The sequence below is a fragment of the Scyliorhinus torazame genome, chromosome 18, assembly GCF_047496885.1.
Source record: "Scyliorhinus torazame isolate Kashiwa2021f chromosome 18, sScyTor2.1, whole genome shotgun sequence".
NCBI classification, from domain to species: Eukaryota; Metazoa; Chordata; class Chondrichthyes; order Carcharhiniformes; family Scyliorhinidae; genus Scyliorhinus; species Scyliorhinus torazame.
The window spans coordinates 141,317,304-141,340,658 of record NC_092724.1 but is presented as its reverse complement, the minus strand read 5'-3'; the positions used below and the strand labels follow the sequence as shown (position 1 = coordinate 141,340,658).

The following is a 23,355-nucleotide window of genomic DNA, read 5'->3' as shown; positions in this document are numbered from 1 at the left end:
GTTCTGATCTCCTTCTCGGAGGAAGAATGTTCTTGCTCTCGAGGGAGTGCAGTGAAGTTTTACCATGCTGATTCCAGGGATGGCAGGACTGTCATTTGAGGAGAGATTGACTAGGATGGGATTCTTCTCGCTGGAGTTCAGAAGAATGAGGGGGGACCTCAAAGAGACTTATAAAATTCTAACAGGACTAGACAGGGTAGATGCAGGGAAGATGTTACCAATGATGGGTGTATCCAGAACCAGGTGTCACAGCCTGAGGATTCAGGGTAAACCATTTCGGACAGAGATAAGGAGACATTTCTTCACACAAAGAGTGGTGAGTCTGTGGAATTCATTACCACAGGAAGTAGTTGATGCTAAAACTTTGAATATATTCAAGAGGCAGCTGGATACAGCACTTGGGGAGAATGAGATCAAAGGCTATTTGGAGAAAGCAGGATTAGGCTATTGAGTTGGATGATCAGCCATGATCGTGGTGAATGGCAGAGCAGGCTCGGAGGACCAAAAGGCCCCCTCCTGCTCCTATCTTCTATGTATCTATATATCTATTTGGCAGATTGGATGGCATTTTGGTATCAAGGCCCAAGAAAGCAAGTACGTTGTACAACTCAATTTACTTTAAAACACTGCATACAATGGGCAGCTACACTCTCCATTCCTGTCTGAATTCTAAGTAGCCACCCTCCAGTTAAAACCTTAAAGGCAACTTTCTAAAATTACTTGTAATATTTGAGTTAACCACTCTGGAAGGTTGTCAAAAGGATGCTTCCACGACAAAGCAAAATACCTGCTGCCCTCAATAGTCCAAATATTGAAGTATATAAAATTAAGTTAGAAAACTAGCGGCATGACCTGTATAGGAACATAGACATAGAATTTACAGTGTAGAAGGAGGCCATTCAGCCCATCGAGTCTGCACCGGCCCTTGGAATGAGCACCCCACATAAACCCACACCTCCACCCCATACCCGTAGCCCAGCAACCCCTTTAGACACAGAGGGCAATTTAGCATGGCCAATTCACCTAACCTGCACATGCAAACTCCACACAGACAATGACCTAAGGTGGGACCCTGGAGCTGTGAAGCGACAGTGCTAACCACTGCACTACCGTGCCGCCCATAGGAACAGGATTAAGCTGCTCAACCTCTCAATCCTGTTCTACCAATCACAGCATTCAGGTTTATGACAAGGCTTTTAAAGTATAGAATATTGACGGTGTACGATACTTTAGAAAATGCATAGCAGTACAATTCTAGAATGGTCTTTAAAGTTGCTGGTCCTGTCAGGAGATAGTAGTTCACCATTCATAAGAGAGTGAAGAACTCTCTTGGTAGTGGAAGAAATGGTGGTTAATAAATAGTACACTGATGAATTAAAAGCATCACATCAGTTGTCATCAATCCCTCAAAATAAGATGACATCTGCCAGATACAACACATCAGTAGCATACTGGCATGTGTGCTGACTTACAGATAAAATGAACATCCTCCCAAAACTATGGTGTTACAATTACATTAAATAAATAAGAAAAATAAATATGCTCCATTTTCCATGCTAGAATAATATTCCAATGGCCTAATTCTATTTGTACCAGCTTTCATTCAGAATAGTTGTGTTTACATCAACACTCAGGACTGTTGCAGAGATGCGCTCTCGTAAATCTTTGTGCATGTAAGTAATTCAACCGCCACCTAACATGAGAAATACTCTCCGCAAGCTAGTTTTGAAACTGTGATTCTCATCAAGTTTCAATAAGGATAAAGCTTGGATGCTACTGCCACCTAACATTTCTTCTGTTTAGGATATCTGCTTTTGATTTGACGTTGCAATATAAATACACTCATGGTCTTTTTCCCCTCACCACGCCAAAATCAAAAGATTTGTTGCGGCCTAACTTAGTTTTCCACACCTCACAAATTGTGGAACTCCTTATTTAAGGCAAGACTTTACTACAGTGAGAAAATTCTTGAATTACCCAGTATTACAATTATTAAATTGACAGGAGTCAAGTGACACCTGAAGAAGTGCTATTCAATTTCAAATCAAATGAGTTTTACAAACGCAGTACTATAGGTAAAGACTGACGATCACAGAATCATACAGCACAGAAAGACAGCATTCAGTTGATCACACGTATGCTGGCTCCCATTCTTTGCTATCAAAACACTGTTATGATTTGGAAAATCTTTTAAATTTCCTCTCGACCGTCTCTGCTCTAAGGTAACAACCCTGGCTTCTCCAGACTCTCTATGTAACTTGAAGTCTCTTGAGCCCAGATTATCAGTTAGATAAATTATACATTATTGTAATCTAAAGCATACATGTACATAAAGATTGAACTTAGAAAAAAATTATACCCGCCAATGTGGCAATGATACGTAGATGGATGATGGAGGGTGAGGGAGCGGCGTGGAAAAGACTGGAGAGAAAGTCCTGTAAAGGGACGAGTTTAGAGGCGCTGGTGACGGCACCGCTACTGCTCTCACCTAAAAAGTATACCACAAGCCCGGTGGTGGCGGCAACACTGAACATATGGGGACAGTGGAGGCGACAGAGAGGGGTGCGGGGAGCCCTGGTGGGGTCCCCTATCAGGAACAACCATAGGTTCGCCCCAGGAAGAATGGATGGAGGATTTCAGAGCTGGTACCAGTTGGGAATTAGGAAGGTGGGAGATTTATTCATAGATGGGACTTTTGCGAGCTTGGGAGCATTGGAGGAAAAGTATAAGTTACCCCGGGGGAATTTCTTGAGATATATGCAGGTGAGGGCGTTTACTAGACAACAGGTGAGGGAATTTCCGTTGCTCCCGACACAGGGGATACAGGACAGGGTGCTTTCAGGGGTGTGGGTCGGAGAAGGCAAGGTGTCAGAGATTTACAGAGAGATGAGGGAAGAGGGGGAGGAGTCGGTGGGAGAACTAAAGGGAAAGTGGGAAGAAGAATTAGGGGAGGAGATAGAAGAGGGTATGTGGGCTGATGCCCTAAGCAGGGTAAACTCCTCTTCCTCATGCGCCAGGCTTAGCCTGATTCAATTTAAGGTGCTACATAGAGCACACATAACAGGGGCAAGATTGAGCAAGTTCTTTGGAGTGGAGAACAGATGTGGGAGGTGTGGCGGGAGCCCGGCAAACCACGCACATATGTTTTGGGCGTGCCCGGCACTGGAAGGATATTGGAAGGGAGTGACGGGAGTGATCTCGCAAGTGGTGAATGCCCGGGACAAACCAAGCTGGGGGTTAACTCTATTTGGAGTTGCAGAAGAGCCGGGAGTGCAGGAGGCGAAAAAGGCCGATGTCGTGGCCTTTGCGTCCCTAGTAGCCCGGCGCAGGATCCTACTCATGTGGAAGGAGGTGAAACCCCCCGGACTGGAGGCCTGGGTAAACGATATGGCGGGGTTTATTAAACTGGAGCAGATAAAGTTTGCCCTGAGAGGATCGGCTCAGGGGTCCACCAGGCGGTGGCAGCCATTTCTCGACTACCTAGGGGAACGTTAGAGGGAAGACAGATGACCAGCAGTAGCAACCCAGGGGGAAGGGGGGGTGGGGGGGGTTCAGTTTAGTATAGGTCAATAGATAATGGGGTTTTGTTACTTGTGTATTGTTAAAAATTTCTATTTTGTTATTGTTCCGTTTGTTTTGTAAGAGGGAAAAATGTTGGTTAGAAAAAATTTTCAATAAAATATATTTTTTTTAAAAAAGAAAAAATTATACAAAAGGGGGCTCTTAAGGGAGCACGGTGGCGCTGTGGTTAGCTCTGCTGCCTCATGGCACTGAGGTTCCAGGTTCGATCCCGGCTCTGGGTCACTGTCCGTGTGGAGTTTGCACATTCTCTCCGTGTTTGCGTGGGTTTGACCCCCACAAGCCGAGTAGGTGGATTGGCCACGCTAAAATTGCCCCCGAATTGGAAAAAATGAATTTGGCACTCTAAATTTATTTAAAAAGCAAAATATAAAAGGGGGCTCTGAGACTTCATTGTTATTGAGGTCTGTTCACAACACTGCTAATTGTGACTGCTTCTAGGCCCTCTAATACCAATTTTGATTAATCCCTCAGTTAGTTCATAAGATTACTGCGCTGCTTTGCCTATTTTTCTTTCCTTTATGGGGAAACCCTGGCTTATACCTACCTGGTGATTCCGCTAATAACATGTCAAATCAAAACTCACCATATTGGAAATAAGTGTTTTGCAGTATACTATATTAACTGATATCCAACATTTCAGTAGTAGTGAAACAAATACTTGGCTTATCAATTCCTTATTTGAATACAGAATTAATAAACAGACAATGTAGCTGGAACAAGTTTAAAAACTTCAAGTATGGGAAAAGTTACAACAGTGCCCAGTAAATCCACAGCAACATCAACTTTTCATTTGGAAATAATGACAGATAATATATATAATTCACAGTTTAAAATCAACTCTTAAAAACCAGTTCAACACTGGAATGCTTGCTCAAAGAATATGTTCCAACACAGCACATTCATGTAATTTGGCTTTGATGCCAACAATTTTGCCAGGAATTTGATCAAACAGGAAGCTGGCTTAATACAACCCTTTAACCTGCCCAGTTTACCACAGTACCTTCCATTTATTAAAAAAAAGTTTTCTGTGTTGAGAGTTCAAGAAATATACATATGCACTAGCACTCCAGAACCACAACACACACACTGGGTATAAAAACAGAAAATGGTGTAAATAATCAGCAGGTCTGGTGGCATCCATGAAGAGAGAAACAGAGTTAACATTTCAGGCCTATAACCTTTTATCACAACTCCTGAGATGAAAGGCCACAGACCAGAAGCCCAAACTCTGTTTCTCTCTTCACAGACGCCACCACACCTGCTGAGTATTGCCAACACTTTGTCTTCATTTCAGATTGCCAGAACTTACAGTATTAAGTTATGGGCTAGTTCAGGCCAGAGAATAAAATATTTTGGAGCAAGAGCATCACTACCGCTGATTACACCCTCACTGACTCAAAAGGTTCCTATTTATGTGTAAAAGCTACGTAAAAAAGCAAGGGCACCCACAATCTTTTCATCAGTTTCAAGGCTCCAACTCACTTTGAGATATTTCCACAGATAACAGCACCCCTTTAATACAACTATTCTGCTCTTACAGAAGTGGCAGGTTATTGAATCAAAGGAGTGTTCACAGCCACGTTTGATACTGCCCATCCTCAAACAATCTTTGCATAATTCACAAGAAAGCAATCAGCAACGGGGATCTGTGTAAATGTATTTAATTCCTTTCCTTCCCCTATCCCATTCCGCATTGAAAAGGGACTATGAAGTTAACTGTAGATACCTTGTTGTTCCACCCGAGATCCACGCTCACCACAACAAATGATCAAACCTGGTACATCAAGTGAGAGATTATAAAAGGTTACAGGAATATTAAAAAGCAATTGAGATAAGTGCTATACATGGTTGAGTACATGAGCTACAGCCCCCCACCACTTGCAATTTCCCCACGTAGCCTGGACAACTGGTGATAGTGGGCACACCACTAACAATTTGCCATTAAGATAGGTGCCAATTACAAAGGAATTTTCTTATACACGTGACTATTTTGGGCAGTTCAAGCAGCTGCTCGTACCTCATTGAAATATGATTACTGCACTTGTTACTGCCCTTTCAAAAAGCACTATTGCCTTCAGCCACGCTAGTGGCCTCAAGAGTTTCTACAATTAAATGTCAAGATAAAGGGGACCACAGTATAATTTAGCCACGGTTCAGCTCTCCATAACCGAGAGCATTTTCTTCTGCACTTGCCATTCAATCCCAAACCAAAGGTGAAACTAACCAGGCCACTGTGTACTTCAACCCGGCTCAGCTCCCCAGACTACACTGGATAACTAGCCCACCATCTCTCCTTCTTCAATCATTACCACAGTGCAAAGAACAACACTGGGGCACCTAGAGTGGTAAATAGAACGACAAAGGGTTGGGATTCCTCCATTGTTTTCAAACATTTCTTGGGCACACCAGTCACCATGTCTAGCAAACAAATTGCGTAGATACAAATGTGACTACTGTAAGCTGTGGGAAATATAATGCATTTATCCACTAAACTAGTTAGGCTGTTGTTTTCACCTCGCCGCCTGAAATACAGTTCCTGTAGGTTAACCAAGTGTACCATTGTCTCCATGCAAATAAATATTGGCAAGCATGAAATATCACCATTCTTCCTTAGGAAATACCATGCCTTTACAATAATTGCTAGTGACATCCCAAATATATTTAAATGTATTCATAGTCAGAAAGGTTATTCAATAAAACTTGCTTACACAAGCTTCTTTACAATCACTTTGCATAAAATTCTAAATATAACTATCCACATATTTGACTTCCTGAGCAACTTCAAAATGTAATAATTTTTGATGCAGCTGCATAAGCTGGTGTACGACATGTCAGCAACAGCAGAAATCACATGACTACTGGAAACTCAGCCGTGGCGTCTCCTTGCTGTGTTATGCAATGCAAAGTTGCAGTGCAGTGGCTACTAGCAATATTTATTTCTCCCACTTGCAGCTGTATGCCATTAGGTATCTGATAAACAAGTTCGGAAATACTGAAACAGAATGTAATTGAGAAATTGAAATCTGCAAGTTCAACCAAGATTTCCAGTCATATTCCTGCCACTTCATTTCTGATAATTCTGCAACTCTCAGATTGTTAACAAGCAGTTTTTAAAAATCATTTTGTAAATATATCCTAAGAGTTTACTAGCTTATCTACAAAAAAAATTAGTTTCATGGTCAGAAAAGAATTAGAACTAAAAATTTCTGTTACTCAGTTAGCTTTTCTGATAACGCACCCAAGACAAACATCACAATATTAATGACGTTACTTATCATAATGAATTACTCCTAATTTGGAAGTAAATCTTTTACGTTAGGATTATGTTGGAATCTTAAGTGCAAGAATTCAGCTTTTAAAACCAATGTATTTTAATAACTTTGTACTATCTTATTTTTTATGGCCATTATATCACATCCCTCGACTTTACTTATAACAGTCCAAAATCATTCAATTATTTTGACGCTTCCTTCCCAACTTCTGCACTGGTAATTAATCATAGTGTACAGCTACAAAATGACACGGACTTGCACCAATACGGCCCTGTAGATAGTTACTTTGAGGAGCTGTCCAAGTGTCCAACTACATAAAGCAGGATTTTTCAAAATGCGGGTCATGACCCGTGGGTGGGTAGCGGGCGGCTGTCAGAAGGGTCACAAATAGTTTTCATATTGTACAGCAATATCAGAACATCAATAAATCTAACCGACCAGAAGGGCAGCACGGTGGCGCAGTGGGTCAGCACAGCAGCCTCACGGCGCCGAGGTCCCAGGTTCAATCCTGGCTCTGGGTCATTGTCCGTGTGGAGTTTGTACATTCTCCCTGTATTTGCGTGGGTTTCGCCCCCACAACCCAAAAATGCGCAAGCTAGGTGGATTGGCCAGGCTAAATTGCCCCTTAATTGGAAAAAATGAATTGGGTACTTTAAATCTAAAAAATAATAACTGACCGGTAAGCGAGCAAAAATGGAAGGCTACCAATAGAACAGGCAGATAGGACCACCAGGTCGTCTGGTAACGTCTTGTAGCTCATGTGATGCATTGGGTTCAATTTTTTTGATGGGGCCCGAAGTGCGCTTGTGCTATCGTCGACCCCGCAGTGAGGGAGGGGGTAGAAGAGGGCAAAAAGCAGGGCCTTGCCCAGTGTTTGATCACTGGTTGCCAGAAAAAGTGATGTGACGATGGCGGAAATTTCACCAGAGAGATTTGGCTAAAACTGTGTTAAAAAAATGTACAATGTCAATTGTAAGGTGAACAAATTAATCCATCTCCCAGAAATAAGACATTGGCTCTCTTTCAATAATCAGGTGGTATGCTTTGGGGGAAGTGGGCAATTCAGAAAATCTCCAGGAGGAATGTATCATAAGTATTATCAATGTCACAAAATAGTAAGCTGTTGATGAAATAATTAATATACGAGAAGACTTTGTTCAATGTCCATTCTGTCTGATTGATGACAACCAGAACAGGTAGTTTTTCAGTTGACTGTGGAGCAGTTTTAGTGTTGTCAGCATTCATCAATATTGATAAACTTGTTTCTAACAGTGTACTTTAAGTTGAATAAACTTGCATCAAGTAAGTGAATTGTATTTAAATCCATTATAAATCAAGATTTTAATATCATAATCTTCAGATTTATGGCTGTTTTATTTACAAGAACCACATATGCTTCTCTCTCAATTATATCTGCTTTGTTCTCTTCTCAGTCTTCTTCCTTCACTCTTTTTTTAAACTTGAGCCGGTGACCCACGCTGAATGCAGGTTCACAATTGTTGGCAGCCCTCCAGTATCTCATGCGCAACTATTCTTCATGAGTGATCCTGGATAGTGAACCTTTATAGATAGGAGGACATCACAGGCATGTCTTATCCTGTCCTCATTCAATGCATCAGGGGGCTACTGGATATTGATGAAGTACAGGAAAACGAGGTGATTTTCTTTCCCTCTGTTTTTTCCCCTTCATTTTTCCAATTAAGGGGCACATTAGCATGGCCAATCCACCTACCCTACACATCTTTGGGTTGTGGGGGTGAAACCCACGCAGACCCAGGGAGAATGAGAAAACTCCACAAGACCGTGACCCAGGGCCAGGATCGATCCTGGGTCCTCTCCGCCGTGAGGCAGCAGTGCTAACCACTGCACCACCGTGCCGCCCTTTCTTTCCCTCCCTCGTCTGGGGCAAGAAAACTTTAGTGTCCCAAACACTGCCTGGAGTTAGGATAAACTGGGTAATTGAACATGGCGTGGGTCCCAAAGGTCAGCTGCCGTGGGTCCCAAAGTTCAGCCAGTTGGCAAATGTGGGTCCAAAGGAAAAAAGTTTTGAAAAAGGTTTTTGAAAATCAATGGCATAAAGAATGCCTTGACCTCTATTCCTTTAGGGAACGGCAGCTGTAATCTGAAATTGACTGTATGAGGAAGTGAAAATGTATAATCTACCATTTTTTGGCAGCTCATCTGGGTCTTCCCACCCAAAACCCAAATCATTAATCTTATATAGTCCTTTGAAAATAGTCTGTTGATTTACTATAAAATGCTTTTATCCCGAAATGTATACAAGCATCCAGCTTTAGGTCACAGGCCAACTACCAGGGTCATGATACTTGCAATCTCAGTGGAAGCACTATCTAGAATTGATGCTTTAAAAAAAAAAGATATTATTATTTCAAATAACATTTGAATTAATTTACTATTCATTTACTATTCTTGATATTGAAACGGAAATTCAAATATTCTGGCTTTCAACTGCAGTCAGAAAGAATACAGATGATACCATAATGGTAGAGTTTTGAGTTATGTTACACCATTTTCATGAAGTGCCACAGAGTGCCCCACGTCATACTGGTCAAACAAAAGAATGTCAAAACAACTCAAATTCATTGCATTGGTCTAAATATTAGTTTATTTCACTGCAACTGCTAACAGTTTTTGCATGCTGCAGGTAATTAAAACCAAGAATGAAAATAACTTTTGTTCTTTAAGGTCAACAGAGCCCATTGTTTTTAAATTTCAGCTGCAAGTGGCCTGAACTATTTTATGTAGTCTGTTTTCCAGATTATACGGCACGGTAATTTGCACAAACTTCGTTAAGCAGTGCACACAATGTAATTTGGTGATGTTAAAATCAAATACATTCTATTCAAAATAAAAACACCATTTGTAGCTAAATTTTGAAGCAGGGCACCAGAACCATCAGATTAAAAGGATTATGTATGAGTGACAAGATAGCAAATGCATATCTATGGATTATCTCTTCTTTGTGCATCCTGCCCCATGAGCAGCTCAACTAATTAGAACCAAGAGACCGATTTAGGTAGAAACTATAAAACACCCAGTGCCAATATTAAACAGTAAACAATGCAAAGTAAAACTCCCACTATTCAGTGCCAACAATGCATCTTAAAGTTAGCCTCAAATATCACTGATATTTTTAAGTTCCCCTTCTCAACTGTCTCGAAGTGTATTTTTTTCTTGTTAACAGTAAGCACCCTTATGCTAAAACAAAATGCACTGGAGACTTCCTGAATTTATGTCACAGTGAACCCCTGCAGACATTAACGGCTTAAGACTTTGTTTCCATTGGTCAATGCTGGATTTAACCCAGTTCACAGATCTAACTGAACCAAATCACGCTCCCAGGTTCTAGCATCCAATGAAACTACATATTTTGAAGCATCTGTCCCTGCAGACCAACACCTTGAGTTCTGTAAATTCTAGTGTACACTGCTGAATTAAAAAAAAAGCCCAAAGATCACGAGTCAGCTGATTTAAACTCATGTCTGTACTCAATTTTTTGCCAAATCAAGAATCCAGTTTCTTTCAAAAGACTAGGAGAGTGATAAAAGTGCATAACTTGCACAGTCTGAAACATGGGAACACCATTATGCTTCAGAATTTCCAAGTCAAACCAGGGTTTTGATATAAATTTACAATCCGTAGAATATATTGCCGGAAATGGTGACAATTCAACTGCAGTTTCCAAAAGAGAATTGAATAACTACTTGAAGAAACATTTGTAGGACTGTTGGGAAAAGTGTGATTAATTGGATTGCTCTTTCAAACAGCTGACACATACAATTTACAGTGCAGAAGGAGACCATTTGGCCCATCGTATCTGCACTGGCTCTTGGAAAGAGCTCCCGAATTAAGCCCACACCTCCACCCTATCCCCGTAACCACACCTGACCTTTTTTGGACACAAAGGACAATTTAGCATGGTCAATCCACCTAACCTGCACATCTTTAGTGTGTGGGAGGAAACCCACGCAGACAAGGGGAGAACGTGCAGACTCCGCACAGACAGTGAACAAGCCGGGAATCGAACCTGGGACCCTGGAGCTGTGAAGCAACAATGCTAACCACTGTGCTACCGTGCCTCTTTTTGTGCTGTATGATTCAATGATTCTAAAACAAAGTCATCCAGGCACTTCTGTTTAAGATATCAAATAATAAATCAGGGTTCAGTATCAAATTGCAAATCGAGAAAACAGGGAAAGTTAATCGAGGAAATATTAAACTGATAAACAGAGCTAATGAAAATGCAAGTACAACACTGCATCTCAAAGAATTAAAGCAAAGGAAATGAAGAAACAAGTGAAAGTCAGAAACAAAAAGTAAAAGTGTCACTTCGAAGGAGATTTTTATTTCAAGAAACACACTTTTAAGGAGAATAATTTTACCCCAGAGCATCAATAACAAAATCCAACGTGGGCTTCAGAAATCAGAAGGAACTAGTTTCTTGATAGGGGTTTCTCATTATCCTATAAAATGGGGTGTCCATACACTTACATCTTAGCCTGACTTGCCCTTTTTTATAAAAACAGAAAATGTTTATTTGTTAAGTGTAACCTGCTACAATTTCTTGAAGTCCAAACTTATTGAAATTGAAGAACACTTTAAAGTAAAATTATTACATTTTGTTTTATTGACTTAGCAGGAGGCAGGAAATCAGTTGTGTTCTGAACATAGGACACTCCTCCATTATTACTCATCTCAGGAACATTGGCAGTCAAAGAGGGAAGTGATGAAACTGGTGGCAGCAGTGACTAACTTTTCAACTGTTGCATCTCATTCTTCCAATTGTTACGATCCCAGTTGATGTTATAACTGGACGGGAAGAACCCAGATTGGAATGCTGACTCAAAAGAACATAACTTTTATGTTTTTCTAATAAAACATGGAGGAACAGTCACAGGACTGCTAATTAGGTTTTACAAGAAAAAAATAAAAGTGAAAAAATGGGATTATAATACAATATAAAGCCAACAAAGATGGGCGACTGATCCATGGGTCGAGGTGTCGACAGTGGATTTATTTTTTTTACTGTCACAAGTAGGCTTACATTAACACTGCAATTAGAACATACAGTGCAGAAGGAGGCCATTCGGCCAATCGAGTCTGCACCGACCCACTTAAGCCCTCACTTCCTCCCTGTCCCCGTAACCCAATAATCCATCTAACCTTTTTGGACACTGGGGAATTTAGCATGGCCAATCCACTTAACCTGTACATCTTTGGACTGTGGGAGGAAACCGGAGCACCCGGAGGAAACCTACGCAGACACAGGGAGAACGTGCAGACTCCGCACAGACAGTGTCCCAGTGGGGTGAAGTTACTGTGAAAATCCCATAGTCGTCACATTCCGGCGCCTGTTCAGGTACAGAGAGAGAATTCAGAATGTCCAATTCACCTAAAAGCACATCTTTCAGGACTTGTGGGAGGAAACCGGAGCACCCGGAGGAAACCCACGCAGACACGGGGAGAACGTGCAGATTCCACACAGACAGTGACCCAAGCAGGATTTGAACCTGGGACCCTGGCGCTGTGAAGCAACATCGCTAACCACCGTACTGATGGAGTGGACTTGGCAGGCTGGTATGGAAGGCGTTTGAAAGAATCTAGAGGCAAGAAAAGCATAGCCACCATTTCAGTGGCCATGGAGTTGAAGATCAGGGTTCAAGTACAGATACACCAGTCACTGAAAGCAAGCATGCAGGAGCAGCAAGCTGTTAGGAAGACAAATGGTATAGTGGCCTTTGTTGCAAGAAGACAAGCACAGGAGCAAGGATATTGGCGAGACCCCATCTGGAGTATTGTGTGCAGTTTTGGTTTCATGAGCAAATAAAGGATATACACCTGCCACAGAGAGGGTGCAGCAAAGGTTCACCAGACTGATTTTTCGGATGGCAGGATTGGCATATGACGAGAGAGTGGGTCGAATGGGCTGGTATTCAATGGAACTTGGATGAATTAGAGGGGATCTCACTGAAATGTATAAAATTCTGACAAAACTGAACAGACTGGATGCAGGGATGATGTTTCCCCTGGCTGGGGTCCAGAACAAGAGACAAGGATCACAGGATGGGCCATTTAGGACTGAAATGGGGAAATGTTTCTTCACTCAGTGCGGTGGAACATGTGGAATTTTCTACTTCAGAAGTATGTGGCGGCCAAGTCACTGAATATATTTAAGGAGGAAATAGATAGATTTCTAGACACTAAAGGCACCAAGAGTATGGTGAGAGTGCAGGAGTGTGTTGTGTCAGAGGATCAGCCGTGACTGAATTGCATGGTGGAGCAGCCTCGAAGGGCTGAATCCTATTTTCGATGTTTCCTTGGTGATCAAATGGGATAAACCAGTGATAATTGAAATGAAACCACAACTGCAACGATTCAAAAGTCTAACAATTGGTGTATATCCAATTAAAACTAAATTTGCATGTATTATGGAAACAGAAGCTGCAACTATTAAAAGTTTCCATTGCAAATTGATCAAATGCTCAAAAATCTTTAACCCTGAGGGAACTGGGCAGTCGCCTGGCGAGTTCCAGGGGCCAAACATGGGGAGCTGGTGGGGCCTGCGGGTGCGCAAGGCCAGAGCTCGGGTGGGCGCACAAGGCCAGATCTGTGCAGGTAGGTGGGGCCAGAGCCTGGGCGGCCACGCGGGGCCAGCCAGAACGTGAGCAGGCATGCGGGGGGCAAGGGCCCGTGGTGCAGGAGGGAGCAAGGGGCTGGAGGTTGGGGTGAACCTTCGGGCCGGAGGCCAGCACAGGTTGTTGAGACAAATTGGGGGAGAACAAGAGTGACCAAGATCTTTGTTGAACGTAGATATTAAGTACAGGTACTATGAAGTTTTCATCTGTGCCCAAAGTTTTAATTGTGAAAAAGGATTTTAATTTACTGCCATATATTACTGAACCTGAAACAAGATTTGAGAAGTCCCACAAATTTTGAATCTTCTGAAACCTAGTTCAAATGTAGAATCTATCCCTTTTTATCCAACTGTGCATGTGAGCAGTAAAATGATATGCTTTAAGACTCCTGGTTTGTTTTTTGTGCTAATGTTTACCGAGAGTACTTTTCCTGAATAATATAGCCAATAATTACAAAGCATTCAAAAAGGCTTGCGTTCACCTTTCCAGAATTCTTCTTGCTTCATGCCATGCTTCCTCCTTCACCCAGAATGGAGAAATTCAGAGTCCTGCATTCCTCCATAACCAATGGCTCTTTTGCATACTCGATAATGCAACAGAAAAGAAACATCTTCCCCATATTGCCCTCAAAATAGTCAAATACAGACAAATCACCCAAATACAATGATTCAATACATGAATGGTTAACCTAACATTTCCAATTTGTGCTTCATATTTTCTTTCAAATCGTAACAGATTTAATTGTGTCAAGTTAAATATTTAGTTTATTGCAAGATTATTCAAGAACAATGAACTGTATAACTGATAAATATGCAAAGAAGGACTAGATGATATCACGAATTACCTGACCAATAGGATCACAATAAAGAGCCGAATCCATTTACAATTTAAAGATTTTCCAAATCAGTCTAAATAGTTTCACCTGAAGAAGAATGAATTTTGTTAAATTCAAAGTCTCTTTGGTTTGAGTTAAAAGAACTGGTTTTACCCGAGTTCCAAATCAGGCAGCCCGTAAACTTCAACAAAAGTATTCCAAAACTATGTATCTCCAGATCACACTGTGGATGCAATTGGCTCACTACCAGAAGGGGGAAATTCATATTCCCGCATGGCCGAGACTCCAACTCTTTGTTGAATTCCATCAGCTTCTGACCACATGCAAATTCAGAGTAGGAAAAAAAGATGCATGCTGTCTCGTCTCTTTGAATTGCACCCATCAACTAATATAGCGACAGTTTTGTCAGTGGTTATAGAAGTATGTTTCACCAAGCCCACCTACACTCCCAGCTGATGAGATTTGTGATTATAAAGTGCCTACCTGGGTACAAAATGTAAGAAAATTGCAGTTTACAGTGCGGATATAGGAAAGTCACGTTCAGCAAATTCTAATGTCCCAGTTTTGTAGCAGGATTGTAGGGGGGGGGGGGGGGGGGAATTGTAATTTAAGTCAGGTAATTCAGTAAAGATACAGTCCTAAATGATTCAACTAATTTTTGATTTCACTTCCTCTCTCGCCACATTTGCTAATTATATCTACCTACACAAAAGAAACCCCTTTGAAGTCATCACACTCACCCAAACTACGTAATGCGAAAGTGCGCAAAGTATTGATCTCTCATAATTTCATAACATGTCGCATGTCAGTTTGCTTACGGATTGGAAAAATGTGCACTGTACATTTGTCTGACAGAAGGGCATGATGCGCTGTAGCACTTCAAAATTACACAAATTCTTCCAAAATTAACAGACCAACCAACTCAGAAGTTTTTTTTTAATTATTGAAAAAATTGGCAAATTGATTTAAAATAGGTAGCTTGAAGTCCTAGTTAGTAATATGCTGGTTACAAACTGATTTTAAAGGCAAAAATTCAGCTTTATTTTAAACAGTCTTACTACCATTTTAAACACTTGCTCTCCAATGCAATTTACAAGTGGGCAGATATGGCAAATTTGCCAGTCAGGTTTCCTCAATGGATGGTACGCCTCTACAAATTCCTGATTTTAGTCAAAATTGCACCTAAAAACTGGATTATAGTTCAACAGAATATTAGTCACAAAACTTGAAGAGTCATTTCTGAAAGTCTGGCGACTTTCCGGATTATTTATAAGTGTTTAACTCTGTCATGAGCCTTGTGCCCGGCAGAATTTATATAAAAATCCTGTGGTGCCCCGAAGGATTTGATGTCGTTTGAAAATTGCAAGATCATTTCGATCTTCAACCAACGTATATTTATATATTATGTACCAATAAAAACGCGTGTGCAGTTTTTGGTCAAGCCTGCGTCCCCAGAAGACCGAAGAAAATAATTTTGAATTGCAAAGAAAAAAATTGGCGACAATGGAGAGTGGACGAGCCGGTTCCTAAATGGAAGAACCAGCGTCCGATTGGGGGGGGGGGGGGGGGGGGGATCCTAATTGATGAACGCCCTGGTTTCCAGAAGTTTATGTGAGAGTGGAGAATTAACCAGAGAGGTCCTCCACCCGCCCAAAGCTGCGACTCGGAACACACCCTCCAGGAAGCCGCTGGCTTCTCCTTCCCTTCCCCACAGCCCGGGGGCTTTTTCACAGCCTGCGGGCCCTCCCCACCCCCCCTCCCCTCCCCTCGGCTCCGAGTTACTCACCAGCTGGAACTCCCGGCGCCGGTCGTAAGCGTTCTGGATGCCGCTGTCTGCCCACAGTGATCGGATGGCGGGCAGGTACTGGAGGAAAACCCGCGTCTCCATGAGGCCTACGGCCGCCCCGGTCAACGCCCTGGTGTCGAAACTCATCAGGACCTCGCCGTTCTGCCGGTTGCCGGGGTCCCCCCAGGGGATGCGGAGCTTTTCCCTGGCGTCCACCAGCACTCGGATGCCCTTCAGGATGTTACTGTAGATGGTGCCCCTGAACTCCTCCTTGGCCTTCTGGTCGAAGTCCTGGCCGTGGATGATTCGCATCTGCTTGAGGAAAGTGCTCTTGCCGCTCTCGCCGGCCCCCAGCAGCAGGATTTTCACCAGCCGCCGCACGTAGGTCTTGTCCCGGGAGATGAGCTCGTCGATCTGCTTGCTCTTGCGGAGCTGCTCGGCCTCTCGCTGGGTGAGGACGCAGCTCGGAAAACAAGCGGCCAGGAGGGAGCGGGACGGCAGGAAATCCGCCATCTTTAGCATTCGATAACATAGTGAGGGGGGGCGGGAGGGCGGGCGCGGGCACACGGCGCGGGGGCGCGCGCCGCCGCCCGCGGGCGCTGACGGCGCGCGCGCGCCCGTGGCCGGCCTCGGTGACAGCGCCTCCCGCTGGCTGGAGGACCGACGAGCGGGACCCGGCGCTCTGGACGTGTCCTTGCGGGCGGGAGCCGTTGGTCAAGGCGGCAGCGCTCAAACCACGGGCGGGCGGGATTCTCCACCAGCCGACGCCAGAATCGTGAACCGCAATGGGGCGGAGAATGGGTTTTGGTGCTGAAATCGCAATTCTCCGGTGCCTTGACAGCGGCGTCAATGCCTTCCCGTGTACAGTAAACGCCGTTGGCATATCATTAGTGGGCCGGTATTCTCCGCCTCGGCTGGGGGAAATTCCCGACGGCCAATCCTCACAAACCGAAAGGGGGTCCACTCGACGAATCTGTGGCCATCAGATGCGCATCGTGCACGTCTGCTAGGTGGTGTGCACGATGCCTTCATCCTGGCACATTCGACAGTTCTTGACCTCTTCGAGACGCACCCCCGGCTGGGGGGGGTTGATTCCTGGGTGACAGGTGTTATCGACATCCTGAGCATGGAGCACAGGGGGTGAACCACCTCCGTTGGGATGCACCACCACCTTCTGGATCTGTGCAACATCAGCCAGTGACTGCACCATCTCCCTCTGGGCCACCTCTTTGCCTGTGCCACGCGGCCAGTGCCTGGGTAATACCGCCGATGCTCTGAGCCATAGTCCACTGTGACTGGGTCACGCTCAGGAGCACTGCTTCAATGTCCAGGTGGCTCTGGCAAATGGGTGCCTGTGAGAGGGCAGCACTGTCCTGGGCCTTGGCCACTGCCTGCACAGAGTGCCCCAGGCCTTGCACATGCTGATGCATAGCTGAATCCCTCGACCCCAAGGCCTCCACCGCGGATGCCATCCGTGCAGTGTTGGCCTGGGTGGCACACATAACCGGCACCGCCTCCTGCTCCTGCAAGCAGTTGGACTCCTCCACCTGTTCCTGCAGGTACAGGATGCTCGCCAACAACCCCTCATAGAATTACATGGAATTTACAATGCAGAAGGAGGCCATTCGGCCCATCGTGTCTGCACCGGCTCTTGGAAAGAGCACCCTACCCAAGTCCGCACCTCCTATCCCCGTTACCCAGAAACCCCACCCAGCACTAAGGGCAATTTTGGACACTAAGGGCAATTTAGCTTGGCCAATCCACCTAACCTGCACATCTTTGGACTGTGGGAGGAAACCGGAGCAAACCCACGCAGACACGGGGAGAACGTGCAGACTCCACACAGACAGTGACCCAGCGGGGAATCGAACCTGGGACCCTGGAGCTGTGAAGCAATTGTGCTAACCACCATGCTACCGTGCTGCCCCCATGCAGTCCCTGGCTTCGCGACTGCATCTCCACAATTGATGGGATTGTCCGATCCAGAAAGCCGTCTAGACGGCATCTAGTCCCTGGGGTTGGCCGGCTCTCCGACTATCCGCCCCCTCTGGAGTTCCTACCTTCACCTGCTGTATCAGAGCAAGTGTGTGGTGCGCACCAGATAGTGTGCCAGGAGCCTCTTCACTAAAGTGCCCAACCGAGGTGAGTGTCTCTGGGATGGTGGAGTGTGTTGGAGACAGATGAGATGGGAAATCCTTGTCATCCTCTGACTGGAGCTCCGTGGTGTCCTGGGTCTCGGGTCTATGGTTCGTGCCAGTGTCATCGTTGCTGGTCGGCACCTGGGGTTGTGGCTGTGGCTGGGTGTGGGGGCGGTAGACACCCGAAGAGTTGGCCCCATCACCAGCAGCTCCTACAAGACAAGACGCATGATTCGATGGGGGGTAGGGGGGGGGGGGTGTATGAGGGGAGAGGGGTGTGTTTGGGAGGGGGTGTAGGGATTGTGGGGTGAGCGTGGTCTTGGGGAGAAGGGGCGCCACATGTGTCATGGGGAACCGCAACTCAGGGTGGTCTCACTTCCTCGTCCGACGCCGACCTCCACCCCGGCAACTGCCCTTTCCTCGGGCTTGCCACCACATTCAGGGCCGCTCTGCCGCGGTGAGGGGCCACACATCTGGTGGTCCCCCTCCAGTCTTCTCCCGCTCCTGGCGGTTAAGGGTGGCCATTTCCTGGGCAAGGGAAGGAAACAGAAAACGCACAGTGTTAGACAGTCTGATGCAAACAACCCAAGGGGTGGGTAGCTGGTAGCTTCGGAAGCCAGGGCACCCGACCATGGTGGCCAGTATGGGTGCCGGCATGTGGTGCAGGGTGGGGATTCGGCCGCCCTCTTGGTGGGGGGGTGGGGGTTACGGGTGTATGGGGCAGGATTTGGTGCCAGGGGTACTCACCCTGGCCGCCTTGACGAGGTTGTATAGTTTCTTATGGAACTGCTAGCCAGTTAGGCTGGTGTTGCTGACGGTGCTGACAGCTTCTGCCACCTGCGCCCAGGAATGGCGATGGCTGGCAGCCTCCTTCCCAGCCCAGGGTATGGGGTCGCCCGCCTCTCCTTCATGGCGTCTAGCGGGGTCTTGAGCTCGGTGTCCGTGAAACGAGGTGCCGCTCTCCCCGCTGCCATCTTATTTGATGGGATGGTGTGTGTGGAGAGTGAAATGTGCATATGCGGCAGCAGTGTGCCGGCATCCTGAGTGTCAATCGCAAATCCAGCACCTTTTCCCATTGGAATCGATTGTGTTCCATGTGCCTCCGGTGCTAGCCCCTTAACGGTGATTTAATCGCTCCAGGTGCAGCTGTCTTAGACGTCCTCAAATCCTGTCCCGGCATCAACACTTAATCTCAGGAATGGAGAATTCCGCCATTTCATACCTGTCATTTTGCTCCAAACTGCAGACCCCGAATTTGATCTTTGTCGCCGTTGAAAGGATATACAGCTCTAATTAAAATAGGCTTGTAATGTACATTTTTGTTCATCATAACTGTAAATTGTAACTGTTTCCAACATTTTCAAAGCTCGGAACTAGGCTGGTGAAACTTTCCATGGCCTTTGTAATACTCATGAATGGTCATTGATTTTTCTTAGTAGTTCTTAGTAGGTCAGAAGATGCAATGTTTTCTGTTACTACACAAAGATCAACCTTCCATCCAATCGCCCTTCCAGTAGAACAAGTGATGCACCCAACAAAGTGGGTTCTTTCCACCACTTGGCTTCCCTTCAATTGGATTTACCTTATTTGCATGTTACCTCCAATCGTGTCTATCTCATTCATTCTGTGGACGACAACTTAGTATGTTAATACAATTAAATCAATTCAGCGATTCACTCCTCCTCCTCTGGAGACAGACCTTTGCACTGATTTTTATTGTTTTCCTCACCCTCACCTTCATTTCTCTTTCATCGTGTCTGTTGTTTCACTTCTTATCTAACATTTCCCATTTCTTTTCTTTTTGCTTTTCTGTTTTTTCCTCTCCTATGTGTTGCTGTAACACTGTCCCACAGGAAGACTGAGTGGGGGACAGAGTGTTGAATGAAAGGTTTGTGAGATGAGAGAAGAGCTGAGAAATAGGGAGGAAGTGAGTGCAACTGTTTCAAGAGAAAATGTTCTTGGAAATTGCAGTGCTGGACATTGGGGTGAGAAACAGACAAACAAGTATACTGCACTTTTGGGGGTTTGAGCTAGAAATTTATTTGCCAAAGAAAGTTAGTTACGGCCCTGGCAATTATGGTCCTAAGAATGCATTTGGACAAATGCTATGGGAGGGATTCTCCATCCTGCCAGCCCTGTTTTCCCGTACGGCGCGCCCCGCCGAAAGCAGGATTCTCTATTCCCGCAGCCGGACAATGGGTTTTCCCATTGTGGGCCATTCCACACTGTCGGGAAACGTGCTGGTGTGGGTGCACTGCCGACGGGGCAGAGGATCCCACCGATAGAGAATCCCTCGGTATACCTATTGTCCAGGATACACTGAGGCTTAGTAGAATGCTTTGCGGTGCTTATGGAAGAGGGGAAAATAAACTGCTGGAGCCAAGTTTATGGGTGAACTTTTAAAAATGTGATATGTCTTATTTTCTGAGCTTCACGGTGGAGGGGATAGGGAGTGGAAAACTATGATGCAGTACTTTTTTTCTTATAATGTGATTGGACAGAAAATTTGGCAGAGGAAAAAAGGTTCTATGCAATATTATTGGTTATTTCCACTGGGAAAGTGAAACACCTAGAAGCTTAATAAACAAGGGAGAAGAAAATTGACAGACGTTTGCAAAACATAACATTCAGGATGTTCAGTACGGACAGAGAACTACCATCATTGGACTAAAGGATCTGCTATGATTTTGCTGTCAGAAAGAAAACAAGAAAAAGGTTTTCTACCACCTAACAGGATAAGGTCAGCAGGTGCATGGGAACAACATGACCTATAAGTTCCCCTCCAAGTCACACACCAAGTTGATTTGGGACTATATCACTGTTTCTTTACTTTTGCTGGGTCAAAATCCCAGAAGTCCCTCTCTAATACCACATTGGTGTCTACGCCACATGGGCTCAAGAAGACGGTTCACTACTGCCTCTTCAAGGGCAAGAAGCAGTCCATATGCAGAAGCAGCAAGACTTGGACAATATCCAGGCTTGGGCTGACAAGTGGCAAGTAATATTCATGCCATACAAGTACCGGGCAACAACCATCTCCAACAAGAGAAAATCTAACTATTGCCCTTCACATTCAATGGCATTACCATCACTGAATCTCCCACTATCAACATCCTGGGGGTTACCATTGACCAGAAACTGAACTGAACAAGTACTGTGGCTACCAGAGCAGATCAAAGGCTAGGAATCTTGCAGTGGATAACTCACCTACTGATTCCCCAGAGCCTGTCCACCATCTACAAAGCACAGTGGCACAGTGCTAAGCACTGCTGCCTCACGAAGCCAGAGACCCGGGTTCGATTCCGACTTTGGGTGACTCTCTATGTGGTGTTTGCACTTTCTCCCCATGTCTGCATGGGTCACCCCCAGGTGCTCCAGTTTCCTCCCACAGTCCAAAGATGTGCAGCTGAGGTGGGTTGGTCATGCAAAATTTCCCCTTATTGTCCAAAGATGAGCAGGTTAGGTGGGGATAGGGCAGGGGAGTGGGCCTGGCTGCTCTTTCAGAAGGCCGGCGCAGACTCAATGGGCCAAATTGCCTCCTTCTGCACTGTAGGAATTCTATGGTTCTAAGGCAGGGGTATAATGGAATACTCTCCACTTGCCTGAATAAGTGCAGCTCCAGCAACGCTCAAGACACTTGACGCCATTCAGGACAAAGCAGCCTGCTTAATTGTTACCCCTTCCACAAACATACACTCACTGCCCATGAACCGTGGTAGCCATGTGTACCATCTACAAGATACACTGCAGAAACTCACCAAGGTTCCTGAGACAGAACTTTCCGAACCCATGGCCACTACCATCTAGAAGGAACAGAACAGCAAATACCTGGGAACACCACCATCTGAAGGTTCCCCTTCAAGTCACTTACTCTTTCTTTCACTTTTGGTGGGTCAAAGTCCTGGAATTCCCTCCCTAACAACACAGGTGTATGGACACCGCAGGGACTGCAGCGGTTCAAAAAGGCAGCTCAGCAACTCCTGCTCAAGGGCAACAGAGATGGTTAATAAATGGTAGCCTAGCCAGCAAGGCCCATAATCCTGTAAATGAATAAAAAATCAATAATGAGCGATGGGCAATAAATGGTGGCCTAGTCAGCAATGCCCACATTCCATGAAATAAAACACTCCAGAGCCGCTCTAATGCTGTCGACCCCTGGAACGTGGACGACCCAACCATGCTCCCAAATGTCTGAGTACCTACTTTAAATATAGTATCATTTGCTGAGTAACCCAGGCTTTAAAAATGCAAGATAACAATTGACTGCATAGCAAATTCATGGTTCACAGAGAAAAATGGATGGGGTCACATATTCCAAAAAACACTGTTAAAAATGCAGCATACCATGCAATAAAAATGACTTGGTTACTGTAAATCAATGGCCTTGGCAATGCATTGTATGTTACATGGCAAGATCCCTTTATCATTATGAAACAACATATTACTCATCATGAGTAATGCCACAGGAGATCTACCAGCAATGATGAATTTAAAAATCAAACATCAGCACCAACCTCATACCCATATGAGCATACAGACGTGTGGAAAGAATTTACAGGAATGAACTAGCTGTTCTATCAAGTGTGTTCCAAACCAAAATACCATAGTGCAAATCCACCCCTACCACTCAGCCACCCGATGCACCCACACAGTCTTCTGAGAGAGGGAAAAACAATTAAGTCAATTTAGAAGAAACTGGGAAATTATTCTCTAACCATGAAGGCAATTAAGCCGTCTCCAAGAGACCGTGGTCTGCATCACTGTGATTACCAGATCCCATCAGTGCCTTTTCCATTTAGAGGGTTGAGGCATTATATAATTAAGATGTTTCAATTGAAAAAATGATTGTCGAAGGTAGGCACAGAGAAGCTATTCCTGTTGGGAGAAATCCAGGAAAACAGGAAACAGAAGTTAGGGATAGGCATGAAATCAGGAAGCAACTGGCAGCCAATAGGTAACCTTATTGAAATAAGAATCTCTGGTGTGAAATGTCAGTGGGGTTCGTTTTGTGGGTTTTGGTTGAAACAAATGTGGGGGGGGGGATGCATTTTGTCAATTTATGACATGGTTATACAAAGAACACAGA

At 44.7% G+C, this 23,355-nt stretch overlaps 1 protein-coding gene across 1 annotated transcript in view; it reads right to left on the bottom strand.

Moving 5' to 3' along the window:
* The window catches only part of LOC140395566 (guanine nucleotide-binding protein subunit alpha-13), a 79,628-nt gene extending 62,973 nt beyond the window's left edge, over positions 1 to 16,655 (bottom strand). Inside the window, exon 1 of the mRNA XM_072483501.1 lies at positions 16,132 to 16,655. Coding sequence (XP_072339602.1) covers positions 16,132 to 16,653 — 522 coding nt within the window. The 5' untranslated portion in view covers positions 16,654 to 16,655. The remainder of the gene's footprint in view (positions 1 to 16,131) is intronic.
* Positions 16,656 to 23,355: the final 6,700 nt, after the last annotated feature.